Source organism: Peromyscus leucopus, chromosome 14 (genome assembly GCF_004664715.2).
Source record: "Peromyscus leucopus breed LL Stock chromosome 14, UCI_PerLeu_2.1, whole genome shotgun sequence".
Taxonomy (NCBI): domain Eukaryota; kingdom Metazoa; phylum Chordata; class Mammalia; order Rodentia; family Cricetidae; genus Peromyscus; species Peromyscus leucopus.
Genome location: NC_051075.1, coordinates 81,466,211 through 81,484,347, shown reverse-complemented (window position 1 = coordinate 81,484,347; position 18,137 = coordinate 81,466,211). Strand labels below are relative to the sequence as shown.

Below are 18,137 nucleotides of genomic sequence, written 5' to 3'. Positions count from 1 at the left end.
TACCTAGGTCCCTGCTTGTGTGATTTCTGCACTAATCAAATAAAAATCAAATTACAATATAAATTTGAGACCAGTTGGGACAATCCAAGTACTAGATAGAGCTAACAGATAAGCAGATAAAATCCTCTAACACCTTTAACACAGTTTCAGTTGTGTGTGTGTGTGTGTGTGTGCTTGCATTATACAAAAGATTGTTGTAAATTAGAGTGAAGTCTTGCTATCATATGCTGTCTACAGTGACCATTGTCCAAATGATCCCAAAAGTCTCTGGTCAAGTTGCTAGAGCTTCAGCAACTAAAGTGTTAGAAGGTGGGCAGGTAACAGGGTTGTTGATTTCTGGATTTCCTACTGCCCTAGCCTGGTGAGCCTCTGCATTGAACTTCAGGTTGGTCCAAGCAAGTCACTGTCCAATACAAGGTTTCAGTAAGAAGCTTATGGCCTCTCTGAGGCTGCTCTCCAAGACAAGGGCACAACCATATTATACTTGCCTAGACAATTGTGACCAAATGCACTGAGAGTCCAGACAAGAATATCTCTGGTCATCAGACTGGACTGCAGAGACTTTGGGACTCACTAGGCACAACTGAAGTTGGATTACCAGGTATGGATGCTAAGTGGGCAGGGTACTGTTAGTTAGGCTTATATTGCTATCATAAAATATCATAACTAAAGCAGCTTGGAGAGAAAATCTTTTATTTTTACTTATAACTCTCTTACATAACTCTTGGGAATGGAAAGAGTTATAAGAGTTGCAAGGACATGGTGTTAAATTTTCCCATTTTTTCAATGACATTGCAGTGAATAGAGGAGAATATTATTTATGCAATTTTTGATTGTGTGATCTTGTAACATTTAGGTTCATTTAGAGGAAAGTGTGATAATTTATTTCCCCACACATTGATTTCTCCTAGATAACACTAAAATGATAAAAATACTTTAATGTATCCCATTCCTAAGAAATGTGATTGAAACTACATAAAACATGCATGTCCATTTTTGTAAATGTATTCGCAGGTCAGTCTAGTACATACCTGAGAGAACCATTACTGAGTAGCATCATCAGAGTACCTGCAAGTTTGTACCAACTCCAGTCCTTTCTATGAAGAGAAAACTACTCTACTAGCCCCATCGTCATGTGCCAAGGAGACTGTATCTAAAAGGAGGCTACAGAGGAAATTCAAGGTGCGTGTCCTGTATTCATACCATTCAGCAGCCAGGCTGACTATGGAGTGGCATATTAGAAGCAAAGTCCCCTACAAGAGCAACCCTGCTACAGGAGGCACACATGGGTCACCAGGTGGAGCTCACAGCACAACCTGGCAGATACTTGAGGAGTAGATGCAGAGAGGGCCTAGCAAGAGTTTCCAGACTCCATCGGGATTCCTTTTTCTCAATGAACCACATTTAACCCAGTTAACCAGATGAAACCCTAAGGGAAACCATACCCTATTGAGTTGTAATGTTTCCCCTTGAGGACCCTAAGCAAATGTAACTATGGACCACTTTAGATATTTTATGAAACGTAAGTCCCTCTCTTGAGAATTCCACAGAAATAAAAATGCCACAGGCTACTGGACTATTTAGTTCGCCACAAAGACTTTTCCTCTCATAGTATAATAAATTCCTCAATTGAAAAACTAAGAAACAGGGTATTCGCCAGTCTGATCTCTGGCTTTTGCTAGTAGTCCAGGCTGGGGTTATCCTTGGGGATTCCTGGCAGCTTCCCTAGCACTGGGTTCCTCTCTATCCCCATGATCTCTCTCTATCATGGTATCTCTTTCATTGCTTTCACTCTCCCCGCTGTTCCAGCTTAACCATCCCATTCCCTTATGTTCTTATTCCTTATCCCCTACCCTCCATTTCCCACCCCTCCTCATCACAGAACTTTTTTCCAATGACTGATGGAAGCAGATGCAGAGATCCACAGCCAATCACCAGACAGAACTCCAGGAGTCCAGTCAAAGAGAGAGAAGAGGGATTTTATGAGCAAGTGCATTAGGATCATGATGGGAGAAACCTGCAGAGATGACCAAACCAAACTAGTGGGAACTCATGAAAGTTGGATCAATGGCTGTGGAGCCTACATGGGACTGGACTAAGCCCTTTGCATGGTGAGACAATTGTGTAGTTTGATCTGCTTAGAGGCGCCCCTGGTAATAGGATCAGAATTCATCCCTGGTGCATGAGCGGACTTTTGGAGTCCACTACCTATGATGGGACACCTTATGCAGCCTTGAGACAGGAGGAAGGGCTTGGACTTGCCTCTACTGAATGTGCCTCCCCATTGGAGGCCTTGCCTTCTTGTGGGTGGGAGTGGGCTTGGGTTGGGAGGGGAGGCTGGGCAAGGCAGGAGGAGGGAAGAAGGAGATCTTTGATTGGTGTGTAAAATAAATGAAAAAATTTTCTTAATAAAAAAATAAATTTAAAAAAAGAAAAATTAAGAAACAAACTTTTCTTAAGGAAGGGTCCAAAGATATGTCAACTCTTTTTATAGTGAAACAACCCACAAACACTGAGGAAGTCCCATATCCCCAGAGAGACTAGATAATGGTGAGATATGACCACCTGCTGTGATGGAAGACACAGTGAGGAGACTTCAGTGTGAGTCCAAAACAAATGTTCCTGAAGTATGCTAAAGATCTACAGAGAGTTATCAACACTCGCAGAGGACAAGGTTGGCCAAAAGATGGTACAATAACCCTCAATTTCCTCTCTGGTGTAAGGGCGCAATTCCCAATTTGAGGTTCCCCAGAGATCCACTTCAGTTTTCAGTCTGTAAGATTTGTGTTGTCACTGAACATGAAGTGTACTGGTTTGATTGTGATTCTTGTTTTAATTTGAATGTTTACCACAAGATAAAAGAGCAATAAATAACCTACTCACACATATTAGGGAAGAAATGTGTCTTTCATGGTCACTGGGGTAAGATGTGAAGAAACACAAGGATCATGGGCAGACTAATCATTCAAGTGACTAAGAAAAGAGCCTCATAGGATTTCCTGATTAGTACAGTGTTTGTTATTATTACAGTACAGGGTGGAAGAGAGGGGACAAGAAGAGTACTAGGGATAGATAATGCTTACATGCTCTAAAAGTACATATCAAATGTGTAACTAGTACTGTCCTTCAGAGATCCACTTTTTAAAATGTAGATTCCCAATTGAAACACTATTGGAGAACTGCTAAGATTTGATTGTACTTTATAGTATATAATTTTCATCATGCATATTGATCCAATTCTCTTTCACTATCCGTCAATTGACTGACAGCATGCCATGCTTTATAACTGATAAATAATTAACAGCACAGTGATGAACAAGTGCATATGGGATTTCTATTATGAGCCACCTGTAATTTATTTATTATAATAATTATTTATTTGTAATTATAACTATAAATAAATTATAGGTGTTAATCATAGGTTCTCTTCCACAATCTATGACTGAACTAACACTGGGTAGTTGGCCAGGAATGATGTCCTTCTCATTGTGAGGCCTTTAAGCCCAAAGGGTCACTTTATAACATCTAACAATATAAGTATTCCTAATTTGGATTTCACTAACTTTTCCAGATCTCTATTTTACATTATCTTATGCTTTTGTTGTCCAAGATTAGCTTTGAATAATTTCATGTGTGCAGACATGGAAGAGAAACATCTTTTCACATGAAATCCCAAAGTTTCCCTTCATTCTTCCATCTCAATAAATGCACATGGAGCATATTACATATATTTTGGTCAGTGTTTCTGTCTTTATTGTACTCCATCTTTTACTGAGAGTTACCAGGTCCGTGTCATATTCTGTCTCCTAGCCAAGACCATCCATAGCTCTCCGTATAGGCAGCAGGTTTACTGATCCATTGTTCTACTGCATTAGTTGAGAGTTGTGCATATAGGATGTCACTAAGGTTTATGGGAATATACTTCTTGATGGCCTCCTGAGAGAGCTCTGTCTCACAGTCTGTCACCTATATATGCTGCAAAGCAGATTCCTCCAGCTCTGACAGTTTCCCATCTGACATGGCTCGTCTCACATACAAGAGCATCCTCAGGTTGAGAGCTGATTGGGATGTTAATTTTCCTGTCAGTACATTTATTTTCCTCCTGAGATTTAATGTCACTTTTCATCATTATCCTTACTTATCCTCTGAGCCTTTCCAAAAGATCACAAGGGAAGCAGGAAATGTCTCCTGCACCACGTAATGGTGGATAGAAATTTCTTGGGCCCTGAGGCCTAATGTCCTCCCACTGTCCTCTGTGAAACAAAGTGTGAACAACATCATGAACTCTCTTGTTCAAATACAAACCATAGAGTCAGGATAGAAAGGGAAGAGTGGTTCTGTTATATGTGAATTCAGGGGAATCATCAACAAAAAGACTAAGGATGATATGAATGTTGGGTAGTTGTTAGACTTGAACTGGCTGGACCCATGCAAGGTTCAGAGTGCTGACTTCATTTGGGGCAGACTATATTTCACAAGGGGAATGAAAGCTTCCATCCTTCAGAGAATTCCATTTTATGCCTGCCCTGATGCATCACAGGAACACAAGATAGCTAGGACAACCTTCCTGACCTGTGCAGGATTGCTGAAAGAGTATAAAACTGTTTACAAACATTTCAGAGCAATCCCTACATGGGAGTTAGATTATTCAATTGGATAACACATTCTGTCAAAGTAAACACAGAGGGTCAGAGTCTGATATTGTTTCCAAATGATATAATGTTCATATGATGAATAATATTGCTAAATATTTTTGCCATTAGACAACAAAAGTAAAACCCAAATAAATTAGTTTTGCAGAGCCTGAGGAACAGGTGCACAGAGACCAGCAAGAGTGTTTCCTGACTCTATTCAGAGATTCTCTCTCATTTAACCACATACAAGGCTCAGGAGACAATTTCCTATGACAGTTAGAAGCCTACCCCAAAAGGATACAAGATCTGACATGGAGAAGTTCTGTTAGTTCCTAGAGTCTATGTCACTCTCCTGGGAATGCTGCAGTCACAGAAATGACCCAGTTCAAAGGCCCTCCCATTCACCCTGAAGACAGTTTATCTCATAATGGAATGAATTCCTCTACCGGAAAACTAGGACCTGACTCACCCCCATCAATATAGTGTCCTGTCCTGGGGGGGGCAAGACTGGAGAGACGGAAGGACATTAGAGCAGGGCCCTAGAGTGGAGGCTCTAGATTTCTCTCCACCTTTTGCTATTCACAGACTTGGTTCCTTTATTACTTTCAAAATGTATAAAACTAGTGACTTGCTGTATAGGAATGCTACATGAAACACAGTCCTCATCAGACTAATAATTAATACAAACATAAAGGTTGAAATATTTAGAAGATATTTACAGAAAAATAATAGTGAATAGAATTTACATATCATTGCTTTCAATTCTGGGTGTCACACACCAGTCACTTTGCATGAATCAACACTAAGCTACAAACTTGAAATCAATTTTTTCAACTTAATATCTATACTCAACATTTATAAAACTTTGCTAATTCTTCTAAAATTATCAAAATTGTATTATACTGGCATCTGTGGCAAAAAACAATAAAATAATACTTGAATTATTTCAGAAATACATTATAAAAATAAAAAATAAATTTAAAAAATAAATACATAATAATAGGTAGTTTTTCTATTCTTTCCCCATTATTCAGTTTTGTCTCTTTCATTTGTTCTAGACACTCATATGTCTAATACTTACACCAGAAAACTCTTTATACAACAACAGGAAATGCATGCAAGGCCTCCCTTTGCTCATGAAAACCAGTCCATCTCTAACCCTGCAGCTCTTGCTGAGGAGCCCAGCTATAGATTCCAAGGTTTACTCATTCAGCGATAGCACTGGATGAGAACCACTCACCAAGAAGTTGCATGTAAGAGGAGATTTCCTTGTTGTTTTAATTTATTTTTGAGAATTTCTTAACCAGAGTACTGTACCTATCAATATCTCCACTCAAATTCTTCCAATATCCACTCTCACTCACTTTTCAAATTCTCGACTTCTTCCACTTTGATTGATCCTTTTCCAGTCATCTTCTCTCATATGTCTTTTTCTCTCTCTTTCCCTCCTCTCTTTGTGTCTCTGTAGTGTGTGTCTGTGTGTAATGTTGAGCTCAGTTGGTAGTGAGACAAAGGCAAGTCCTTGAGCATCCAGAGAGCTGAAGGATATGTCATGGGAGGAAACAGGCTCACTGGGTGTTTTAGGGAGGTCACAGAAGAGCTGGAAGTACTTTGTGATGGGGAAGAACAGGTCTCTATGGTAGGTGGGCTAGATCAGCCCTTGAGGAGCTAAATGGTAAACACAGGTCTTCAGAATATGTTTTTATCATTGTTCAAAGAATAATCTCAGGTAGTACAGTAGTTCTTTTATCTGGGGGGATCAGTCAGAGAACTTTATGTCTCATATACACTACTACTGAGCTTTGGTCTTGGCCACATTTTGCTAATTCAATTTAAGGTATAGAGTCATTATTCACTGAGCCTTGTTCAACATTTCTTAAATGATTATATTTTAGTTTTATTTATCTGAATTTCCTATGAAATTATTTAGTAATTTAAGCAAAGACATGAGAAGAGTTTACAAATACAGAGCATAATACAGTGAGGCTGAAAACTTATATTTCTATGTTAAAACATAAATTCATACTAAATAAATATTTCTCTTTTTTCATTCCTTCTTTCATCTCTATTCTTTTTATAAACAGTTTCATATAGACCAAGCATTACTCAAATCATTGATTCTCCTTGCACGTTATTCAATGTTGGGAATGAACACAGAGCTTCACGAATGCAAAATAATACTCTGTTAACTAAGCTGTGCCCCAGGACAATAAGTGATACTTTGATACTATACATGCCATTCTGTTCTTTATTTCATCTCAGATATCTGCATCATAATTTGTCTTCACTAAGGGTCCTGCCCCTGAGCTCATGATATAGCAGGAAGATATGCAAATTATGTTCCCCTCTGCTCATGAAAAGCAGCCCTGACCCTAAAGCTCTGACAGAGGCACCCAGCTCTGTACTCAGAGGTCCTCCAATTAAGTGATGACTACTGAACACAGAACATCCAACATGGAGTTGGGACTGATCTGGGTTTTACTTATTACCCTTTTAAATGGTAATTTATAGATAAGGAGAGACACTGTGTGTGTGAGTGGATGTGAGTGAGAGGGACAGTGGACATTTGTGAGAGTTTACTGACATGATTCTCTGTTTGCAGGTGTGCAGTGTGAGGTACAGATGGTGGAGTCTGGGGGAGGCTTGGTACAGCCTGGAAGTTCCCTGAAACTCTCCTGTGCAGCTTCTGGATTCACTTTTAGTAACTACTGGATGTACTGGGTCCGCCAGGCTCCAGGGAAGGGCTTGGAGTGGGTTGGTGTAGTTGAGCTTAAATCAAATAATTACGCAACATACTATGCGGAGTCTGTGAAAGGCAGATTCACCATCTCAAGAGACGATTCCAAAAGCAGCCTCTACCTGCAAATGACCAGCTTAAAAGTCGAAGACACCGCCATTTATTACTGTACTACAGACTCACACAGTGAGGGATCTTCAGTGAGAACCCTGACACAAACCTCCCTGCAGCAGTGCTCAGAACCAGCAGGGGGCGTAGAGAGCACATGAAGAAAAGGGATAGCACAGGACCAAACAGGTTCAGACATAATTGAGGTCAGGTTTTTGTGGTCACAGCTGTCACCCCATTTACTGACTTCTTAGAATGCTCTCCATTTATATGAAATGTGACTTCTGTGATAACAGATTTCTGTTTTACCTCAATATAAAATATATACACTACACAGTCTAACATGTATTATGATGTTTAAAAAAAATCAACTCTAATAGCAGAAATTACTCTGGTGAGATCAAAGGACCAAATACTAAGGGAGATCTGTAATATTATTGATGATTTTTCCCTCAAGAGATTCAGGGAAAAGCCTCACTGGTATTCCAATTATGAGAGTGTTTGGAATTAGTGATATCACGAGGGAGGTGAGGCCACACTCAGTGACCCACATCCCTAACAGGTCTCAAGTCTTTCTGCTTTCCCTGAGAACTATGCACAGATATGACCTGATTGTATTTCTAGCTAATTCAGTTACTTAACCTATAACTTTCATCATCAAACCTCCCACTACAATTCCTTCATCTAACTTCCAGGCTTTGTTCTAAACAGATGTGAGCCACTTACTTTAACTCAGCTGAGGCCTAGGCTGTACCTCTGTGGGGACTTGAGGAAGGTTGTTAGTGAATGAAAAAAAGAAGAAATAAAAAGTAAAGGAACATGACTGGTCCCAGTTAAGGCAGAGGAGAAAGTTTATTGTAAATATGTGGGAGAGCATAGCCAAAGGCAGGAGCTTCTGGGAGAGTCCAAAATGGACTCACTTGAGGATTAGAGGGAGGGAGAAGGGGAGAGGAGAGGAGAGGGTGGGAAAAGATAAAGCAGGCAAGAGGCCCAAACGAGAGATGAAAAAGATGAGGTAACTAAAATAGTTGGATTAATGTGGTACACTTACAAAGTGGGGAAATCTCTCAGCTATAAAAAATAATGACATCATGATTTTGCAGGCAAATGCATGGAAACAGAAAAAAAAATTCCTGATTGAGATAACCCAGATCCAGAAATACAAACATAGTAGGTACTCATTCATAAAAGGATATTAAACATAAAGCAAAAGATAACCAGGCTACAGTCCACAAACACAGAGAAGCTAGGTTGCAAGGAGGGTCCTAAGAAAGGCATGCATGGGAACCCTGAGAATGGGGAAATGGATAAGATCTCCTGAGTGAATTGGGAGTGTGTGGGTTAGGAAGAAGTGGTAAGAGGAGGTGGCAAGAGAACATGAGGGAACAGGACAGTTGAGTTGGGGGAGGGACAGGAAAGAGGTATCTGTATAGAGGGGGCCATTATGTGGTTAAGGAGAAACCTGGTGCTAGGGAAATCCACAAGGATGACCGCAGCTGAGACTCCAACCAATAGTGGAGAACGGTCCCTGAACTGGCCTTCCCCTGTAATCAGATCAATGACTACCCTAATTGTCATCATAGAACCATCATCTAGTAACTGATGGAAGCAGATGCAGAGACCTACAGCCAAGCACTGAGTAGAGTTCCTAGAGTCCAGTCAAAGAGAGGGAAGATGGATTATATGAGCAAAAGGTTCAAGATCATGATAGGAAAGCCTACAGACAGCTAACACAAGGACTGACAGCTGGGGAACCTGCATGGGACTGAACTAGGCCCCCTGAATGTGGGTAACAGTTGTGTGGCTTGGGCTGTTGGTGGGGCCCCTGGCAGTGGGACCACTACTTATCCCTAGAGCACCCCTATGGAGGGATAACTTGCTCAGGCTAGATATAGGGGAGAGGGGCTTGGTCCTGTGTGTACTTGATATGCGAGACTTTGTTGACTCCCCATGGGAGGCCTTACCCTCTCTGAAGAGTGGATGGGGGATGGGGGAAGGTGGGGGTAAACAAGAGGAGGGGAGGTAGGGGGAACTGTTGTTGGTATGTGAAATAAAAAAATTAAATAAACAAAGTAAAGTATGATGAAATAATAAAAGAGTTGGATTATATACAGAAGAGCAGCTGGGGGAGAGAAGCCTAGGCTCTGGGTGCCAGTCAGGAGAACCCTGTAACAGGTGTGGACTGAGGGATGTAGGGAGAATCTGGTGGCCAGTTTCTGCTTTAATATTTTAAATAGGCATGTCAGCCATTTGTCACAGGTTTGAAAGTTAACATCCCAGCCTTTTTGTTAATAATAAATAAGTGATAATGAGCAATGTGTAATCTTCTCTATGACCACTTCCTGTTGACATTTGAGGCATTATTGTTGGGTAGGGCCAATAGAAGCTGGAATGGTGGCCCAGTCCAGGAAAAGCAGGCTTTTTCATTACCTGACCAGACTCTAAGGGAACTTCTAGGAACATATAGGAAAAAGCTGGAGCAATCTGTAAGGCAGGACCACCTGGAGATAGTCACTTTGAAGTTGACCCAGGATGCAGATTTTGAGGGAACACCTGGAACTGGCTAGTTGAGGGCACAGTCTGCAGTTTATTTGAAATCTTGTGGGACAGGTAGAACAGGGAGAAAAAGTAATAAGGAGTTTAGGGTAAAATTTTATCTGGGTGCACATTTGAAACTTTTAGGCTCATAGTCCTGGTAATTGAGTGGGGGAAAACCCAAGGCCAGGGCAGGGGGAAGAAAGAGAGAGACAGAGACAGAAACAGAGATAGAGACAGAGACAGACAGACAGACAGAGACACACAGAGAGAGACAGAGAAAGAGAGACAGAGAGAAAGAGAGAGAGAGGTCCACCATTAGGAATGGGGCAATAAGCAGGTGGGAAACAGGTTATTGATTGACAGTACTTCTCTGGATCTGTAGAGGTGGATGGATCGAAGTTGATATCCTGAAGCTTACATTTTTTTTAAGTTTATAAAAAGAGACAAATGATGTGGGAATGTCTTTCTGTATGCTGCAAATATGTGTTGTTCTGATTGGTTGATAAATAAAGCTATTTGGCCTATGGCAAGGCAGCTTAGAGGCAGGCGGGAAATTCAAAGAGAGAGACAAGAATGCAGAGAGAGAGGCCATCAAGCCTCCTAAGGAGCAACATGTAATGGGATGCAGGTAAAGCCATGGAACATGTGGCGACACATAATTTAATAGTTATGGGGTAATTTAAGATATAAGAGCTAGCTGCAAAAAAGCTTGTGCTATGGCCATGCAATTATAATTAATATAATCCTCTATATGTTTACTTGGGGGATGTGAGTGGGAGAGATTTGACCCAACCACTGGCAGGCTGGAACACAGGAAATCTTCTGACAACAGACAAAATTTTAGATATGCTAACTTTGATAGTTGGAATGTAAGTGGCCCCCATAATATCACAGGGCACTATTAGGAGGTGTGTCTTTTTTGAGTGGGGATGACCTTGTTGAAGGAAGTGTCATCATGTGGGGAGGTTTTGAGTTTTCCTATGCTCAGAATACCACCCACTGTCTCAGTCAACTTCTTGTTGCCTGCAAGATGTAGGACTCTCAGCTACTACTCCAGCACCACATCTGCCTATACACAGTCATGCTCACTACCATGATGATAATGGACTGAATCTCTGAAACTGTAAGTAAGCCATACCAATTAAATGTTTTTTTAATACAAGAGTTGCTGTGGTTATGGTGTTTCTTTACAGCAATAGAAATCCTAAATAAGAAAGAAGTTGGTACCAGGAGTGGGGTATAGCTGTGATAGGACTGACCATGTTTTATTTGGAGGAATTTTGACTTTGGAACAAGAAGAGCAGAATATATGTATCTGTTGAATTTGCTCCTAATGGAAAGAAAATTACAAATGTGAAGATCTTGCATTTTGATGAACAAGTTTATGAGTTTTTTGATTAGCCTGAAAAAGGTATTAGTGGTAAGAAGGAGACCAGCATGTTGGTTTGAGAATTAGAAGAAGTTAATGGGGTGCTGGGGAGATTGCTCAGTGGTTAAGAGCACTGACTATTCTTCCAGAGGACCCAGGTTCAATTCCCAGCAACCACATGGCAGCTCACAACTGTCTGTAACTCCAGTCCTAGGGTACTAAAACACCAATGTACACAAAATAAATAAGTTCTTTAAAATAAAAAAAGAGAGAAAAGCAAAAAATTGAAAAAAAAAGAAGTTAATGGAGCTGGCAAATTATAATGAGCACAAATATGAGTTATAAACAGTGTTGATGTCATTGTTCTATAGATGTCTGATAGGACAGAAATAATTGTGAAATAATATTAATAGTAGATTTGGGTTTATGTCTTGCAGTTTCTAAAACAGAATCAGTTTGGGCACAATATGCAGAGTCAGTTAAAATAGTCAGTGGCTAAGAAACATAAAATAAACCAAATTGATTTCAACAAATTCAGATTATTGACATGCATAACCATGAGAGAGTACAATTTTTTTTTTTTTGTGGAGCATTTGGAACTTTTATTTAAACATATGATCAGTGTTCTTTTGAAGAGGCATCCATGAAAGCATTAAAAGCAATTGCTATAAAAATTTTAGATGTAATTTTAGGCAATATCCACAGAGTATCATAAAAAATAATCTTGAAAGGAAATCTTTGGGGTAATGACTTTCTCTAGATCCAGAGTAACATTCTAATGCCACCTGCTAATTATTATCAGTGTAGAAATAATCAAACTGTGTTTCATGTAGTGACATAATGATTTCTGTAGGCTATTGATTCATAAATTTACCTGTCTATGAGGGACAATTGACTTGAACTATGCTCCTCTCTTATATCCTGTAGATACTCGAGCATTCAGAGGAGCCCTCAGTCCCAGGCTGAAAGCCCTGCTCTCAACAATGAGTCCCAGTCTCCTCACATGAGCCTCCATCAAATTATATATGTCCTAGGACTGTTTCTCTGTGTGAAGGTTGGTTATTTGAAGTGAGAGTCACAGGGTATAAAGAAAGGAAACTGGGCATGTCGCTAATAGTGAATGTGGCTGGAGACAATGGTCACTGATCTCGGATGTCCTGTTCCAGGTATAGTTTCAGGAGTATGGTCTGTCCTGGTGAAACTCTCACAGGCCCTGTCCCTCAAATGTACTCTTTCTAGATTATTTGTAACCAACTGTCACATTAACTGGCTCTAACAGCCTCCAAGAAAGGATGAGAATATGCTAGTGTTTATACTATTGTTTGCTGGAGATAAAGCTTCTAGTTGGAACCTCTAATTCAGAGTCAGTATCAACAGGGATATCTCCAATAGCCAATTGTTGACAAATATACACCTGCCATGTCTTACTGTGCCAGAGACATGGAAAGGAGACTTCAGTATGAACTCAGACACAAACCTCACTAAAGAGGAGCTCAGGACCAACAGAGACAGTGAATAACTATTGTGGCTGCTCAGAACTAGAAGACATGCTTCAGATCATAGGAGGTTGAGGACTGCCCAGTTTGCTTTCTTACAAAGAGGCTTATGGCTGTTTAGATGTTAGAATACGTGTTTTTCCCTTCCTGCTGCAGCAATCCTCTAGATACCTTTGCTGTGTCATATTCTATGACAATGACTTTTTTTTTACTTTCTTGTAAGTATATCAACTTTTCTCTATGGAGCATCTAAAGTATCAATTTATCAGCTTCTATCTGATATAATAAACATAAAAATAAAACTTTCCATGTTTTGAAAACAATGTCTGCAATTCTAAGTTTTGGTGATGATTAATTCAATTGGAAATTTCAGGGAATTCTAAATCATATGAAAACCATTCTCTTTATTTTCTCACATATGGAGAAGGAGCCAGATTTTCTATGAATTGATGCTATTTTCCACAGACAGATGGGAAAACCAATTTTCTAAATTTTCAGTTTCCAACGTGTGAATGTCTCTGAAAGGGAACTGATTGTTTCTTATACATAATTGAGAGTTACATCCTTGTACAGGTCACTTTCTGCCCCAATATCCCATGTATTGATTCCTTTTAGAGGTGTTTCTTATGCCCTCATCTTGTGGAAAACTCAGTGACCATTGTGCTCATGCCAGTGGATGTCATCTACGTTCTGTCTCCTGACTCCACTCCCATTGGCAGCAGTTTCTTCATCACAGATTTCTGCTTTTTGAGAATGTTTTCTTGTTAACATTGGCTCCATGCTTGCTGTAGTGGAGATCCCTGTTGCTGGTGAAGATAGAAAAATTTGAATATTTTACCTGTGAGTTAGAGAAGCATCACTGGGACAAGTGATATTTGGTGTTGGTTCAATGCTTAGCAATCACCAAAAGAAAAGAGAATCTACTGGTCCAAGCCTAAGCCTTTTCTGCATACTACCATAGTGACCTCAGCCACTATGAAGATATTTTGGAGAACTAAATGTCTATAGAATATTTGACTAGTGAGATCAAGGCAAACAAACTCAGGGTACAGCACAGTGTAATGATGAAAACCAAGGTATCCATGGTCTGCTACCTAATACTAGTAATGCATGAAAATCACAGTGAATATGCAGGTTGGGAACACTCTGGACTTCAGGAAATTTGGTGATTGACTTCCCAAAGTTTCTCAGGCATATTGAAGAAAATAGAAAACAGTGAGAAGTATTTAATGAATATTAAATGAGCTTTTTCTGCTAGGATTTGTGAAATAAATATTTAACCAAGGTGTGTCCAATTGATACAAACATGGTAAGCACCAGTACTTACCTTTCTAAGGTTACCTGGTTATTGTCAGTCAGGACTGAATCTTAATCTGGCCAGGATAGAGAGGCCACAAGACTGATGCTGTGACAAACTTATCTTGAGCAATCATACTCTAGATTCGTTTTTTTGGGGGGGGCGTTTCGAGACAGGGTTTCTTTGTGTAGCTTTGCGCCTTTCCTGGAACTCACTTGGTAGACCAGGCTGGCCTCGAACTCACAGAGATCCGCCTGGCTCTGCCTCCCGAGTGCTGGGATTAAAGGCGTGTGCCAGCACCACCCAGCAGACTCTAGATTCTTATCAGAAACAGAATACAACAGCAGCTGCCAGGATCAACACACCGGTAGTTTCCAGGATGCAATGGCATTTACAAGTTATACAGGGTATTATATAAAATAAAGGTAAATGATTAACATCTAAGACATAGTTGTTATTGTTTTCTGTTTTCTACAGTAGCTACACTTTTAATATTTCATTTGTCAGAGTGATTGGGGGGTGTGCTTGCACATACACATCAGGCCACAGCATAGCAGTGAGAAAATACCTCTTCAGGAGCTGTTTCTCTCTTTCCCCTCTGCTGAGACGGTTTCTCTCTTGTATCTACTGCTGTGTCATATACACCAGACCTAGTTAGTCCATGAGTGTATGGACACACATCCCATCTAAACCTTCCCCATGTGTAAAGACATACTGGAATCACATATACTTGCTACCACAAGATTCATGTGGATTTCAGGACATAAGTCGAATTGTCAGGATTGTGTAGAATGTACTTGTACCTGCTAAGTAATTTTAGTTTACTGACAGTAGTTATACGTTAAAAACGTTACAAATACAAAGACATTAAAGTACCTCCTTGTCTCAAGGTTTTTCTTGAGATTCTGATCAGATCCAGCATGCCACGATCACCTTCCTCCACCTTGTGATGAGAAATGTAGGTTCTGATGCTAAATCCCTGAGTATCTGAGTCTCTCAAAGAGGATTGCTCAAGGACAATGAACTTTATCCCACATTCTGAAGATTCATGATATGCTCTTGTCACCTGTTGGTCTGTTCCATCTCACTGTCAATTACTGTGAAAATTCTTCTGTTTTGTGTTAAGACTGCCTCTTCTGTCTACCGAAGGGGACATTCAGGGCTGAGAATCTCCTCAGTTCTAATGGGACAAGGGTTACCTGTGCATAAATGTGTGTGTGTGTGTGTGTGTGTGTGTGTGTGTGTGTGTGTGTGTGAGAGAGAGAGAGAGAGAGAGAGAGAGAGAGAGAGAGAGAGAGAGAGAGAGAGAGAGAGAGAGAGAAACTTGCTTGGGTTTGTCTTAGATTCCTAGAAGTGTGGTTCGGTACTTATCATCAAGTTAATTCTTTTTCAGATGTTTACTGCTGAAATGTTCATATACCCCTGTTTTTCTCATTTACATTTCGGGGTCCCAAGGCAGAAACTCTGACTTCCCTTGTTGCCTCTGCACTCTCATATCTCTTCTCTCTTTTTTTAAAAAAATACATTTTAAGTTTGCTACTCTTCATTGCAGGGGACCTTGGACTAATGGTGAGTGATGCCACCTTCTGTGGATGAAATCTTCCAGATTCTTCCCTTTGACTCTCTCTTCCAGCAGGATTTGCTTTCAACAGGTTCAGCCACTTTATACTGCAACATTTATACCACGACCTGAGTATCTCAATCTTGTTAAGTTGGGCTTCCCAATAATACCATTAATCCTCAGCTTCTGACCTGTGTAGAATTCCATGAGCTGACCCACATTCTGTTGTGCTTTGTTCATGTTTCTAAAGAGTGAAACCAAGACTGTTCTCTAATGACATCCCAAAGCTCAGCTAGTTTATCTACAATGCTGGAAACTGGAGCCCATTTGATTTGAATAACCAATTTAACAGATAAAAAATGTTCTATTCATTACCCTGTTAGCATCTCAGTCACCACAGAAGCAGGGATGGTGGGATAAAAAGCACTCTGGTATCATTCAGGATGAATTGTGTTAAGTAAGAAGTCAGATGGAAGCCCATCCTTAATGTCTATCCCCATGACCTGTATAAAGTGAAAACAAGCTTAGGGACTCCAGGTAAGATCAGGAGAGGTAACTGCCTGGAATAGGGCATGAAATAGACAGAGTAAGAAAAGTGATGGGGAGGTGTGTTGAGAGTGAGGCCGTCCTTCTGGGGGGGCCTATGCTGGAAGGTCTATGTGGAGGAAATGATGACCTCAAATGCTGACCTGGACACTGAAATTCAAGTATCAGCCACTCCCTGTTTCTACTGAACACAGAGATAAACATGCAGTGAAAGAAGGACTAAATTAGATAATAACAGGAATTTCTCACTCCTGGGTACACCACACACACACACACACACACACACACACACACACACACACACACACACACACACACATGGATAAGGCCTCTCTAGTTTCCTAGCTGAACTCTGGAATGCAGGTATATCATGATCTCAACACAGAAAGGAAGTTTCCAAGCTTAGGAGGAAGCTGCACTTGGCAATTGTTATGGCCATCAGGGCAGAAGCCCTCACAGTGAGAAAGAAGAGCTCCCAGAATATGTAACAAAACAATGCCTACTGCCTTCTGAAATGCACGATATGGAGATTAGGGTTGAAATTAATACTAAAAGGCATATTTTGTTTACAAATATAATATGAAAGAAATGACACTTAGTATGTAACAAAAATAACTTATTATGATACAATATTTTTCAACCATTCTCTTTATTGCCAGACTCCAACAGCACCTTTACAAATAAATTAGAACATGTCATCTCTAAGTTCTAAGAGCTTGTTATATAGCAAGAAAATATGCAAATAAGACCTCTCTCCTGTCCACAAAACCAGCAGAGCACTGACCCTGATGCTCAGGCAAAGGAAATCAGCACTATCCAAGGTCTCCCTATTCGGTGATCAACACTGAACACAGATTATACCATGGATTTGGGGCTAATTTGGGTTTTCCTTGTTGCTCTTTTAGAAGGTAATTTATAGAGAAGAAGAGATACTGGGTGTGTTAGTGGAAATTATTGACACAGATATTGAGCTTGTATGGCAATTTACTGACAGGATTTTCTGTGTTTGCAGGTGTCCAGTGCGAGGTGCAGCTTGTGGAGTCTGGGGGTCGCCTGGTGCAGCCTGGGGGGTCCCTGAGACTCTCCTGTGCAGCCTCTGGATTCACTTTTAGTAATAACTGGATGGATTGGGTCCGCCAAGCTCCAGGAAAGGGGCTGGAGTGGGTTGGAGAAATTAATGGAGATAGCAGTACCATCAAGTATGCACCATCCCTGAAGGATCGATTCACCATCTCCATAGACAATGCCAAGAACACTTTGTATCTGCAAATGAACAGTGTGAAATCTGAGGACACCGCCACTTATTACTGTACAAGAGTACACTGTGAGGGGACTTCAGTGTGAATCCAGACATAAACCTCATTGTAAGGCCACTCAGGGCCACCAGGGGTCGCACAGCACGCAGATCACAGATTCAACCCAGGAGATAATGCAGACATGATCCTCTCAGGTGTCCGGGCTGCATTTTGTTATTTTACAGTTTTATGAGAATTCTCTCAATGTTCTGAAATGATCCACCATCCTCAAAACATTATATGTTTTTCTTGTACTATTTTAAAAATATGAGGTGCAGTCCCCATTAACAAAATGCAAACTGACAGCTTTGAGGATCTGAAAACCCTGCTTTGGTCACTGGAACCACATGATAAGGAAGTTCATGGACATTCCTGAGTCTATTCATGTTCTAGGCAGAGCTTTGGTCAGACTTCTTGATTAGATTGTTTACCAGATGTATGCTTACGGAGAAACCAAGAGGGAGGTAGAGTCAAGAACTTTAGACCATAAATTCAAGGAGGTATGTAAATTCTCCATGTGGTGATATACTGTGTACGCTACTAAACTTGCCTGAGG

General features: G+C 40.4%; 1 pseudogene and 1 gene segment (V, D, J or C); both read left to right on the top strand.

Annotated features, from left to right (window-relative positions):
* The first annotated feature begins 7,030 nt into the window (after positions 1-7,030).
* On the top strand, positions 7,031-7,640 carry LOC114685211. The segment is given in 2 exon segments: positions 7,031-7,134; positions 7,237-7,640. Coding segments are annotated over 2 exon segments (477 nt in total).
* A 9,451-nt stretch (positions 7,641-17,091) lies between these two features.
* On the top strand, positions 17,092-17,727 carry LOC114685210 (annotated as a pseudogene).
* Positions 17,728-18,137: the final 410 nt, after the last annotated feature.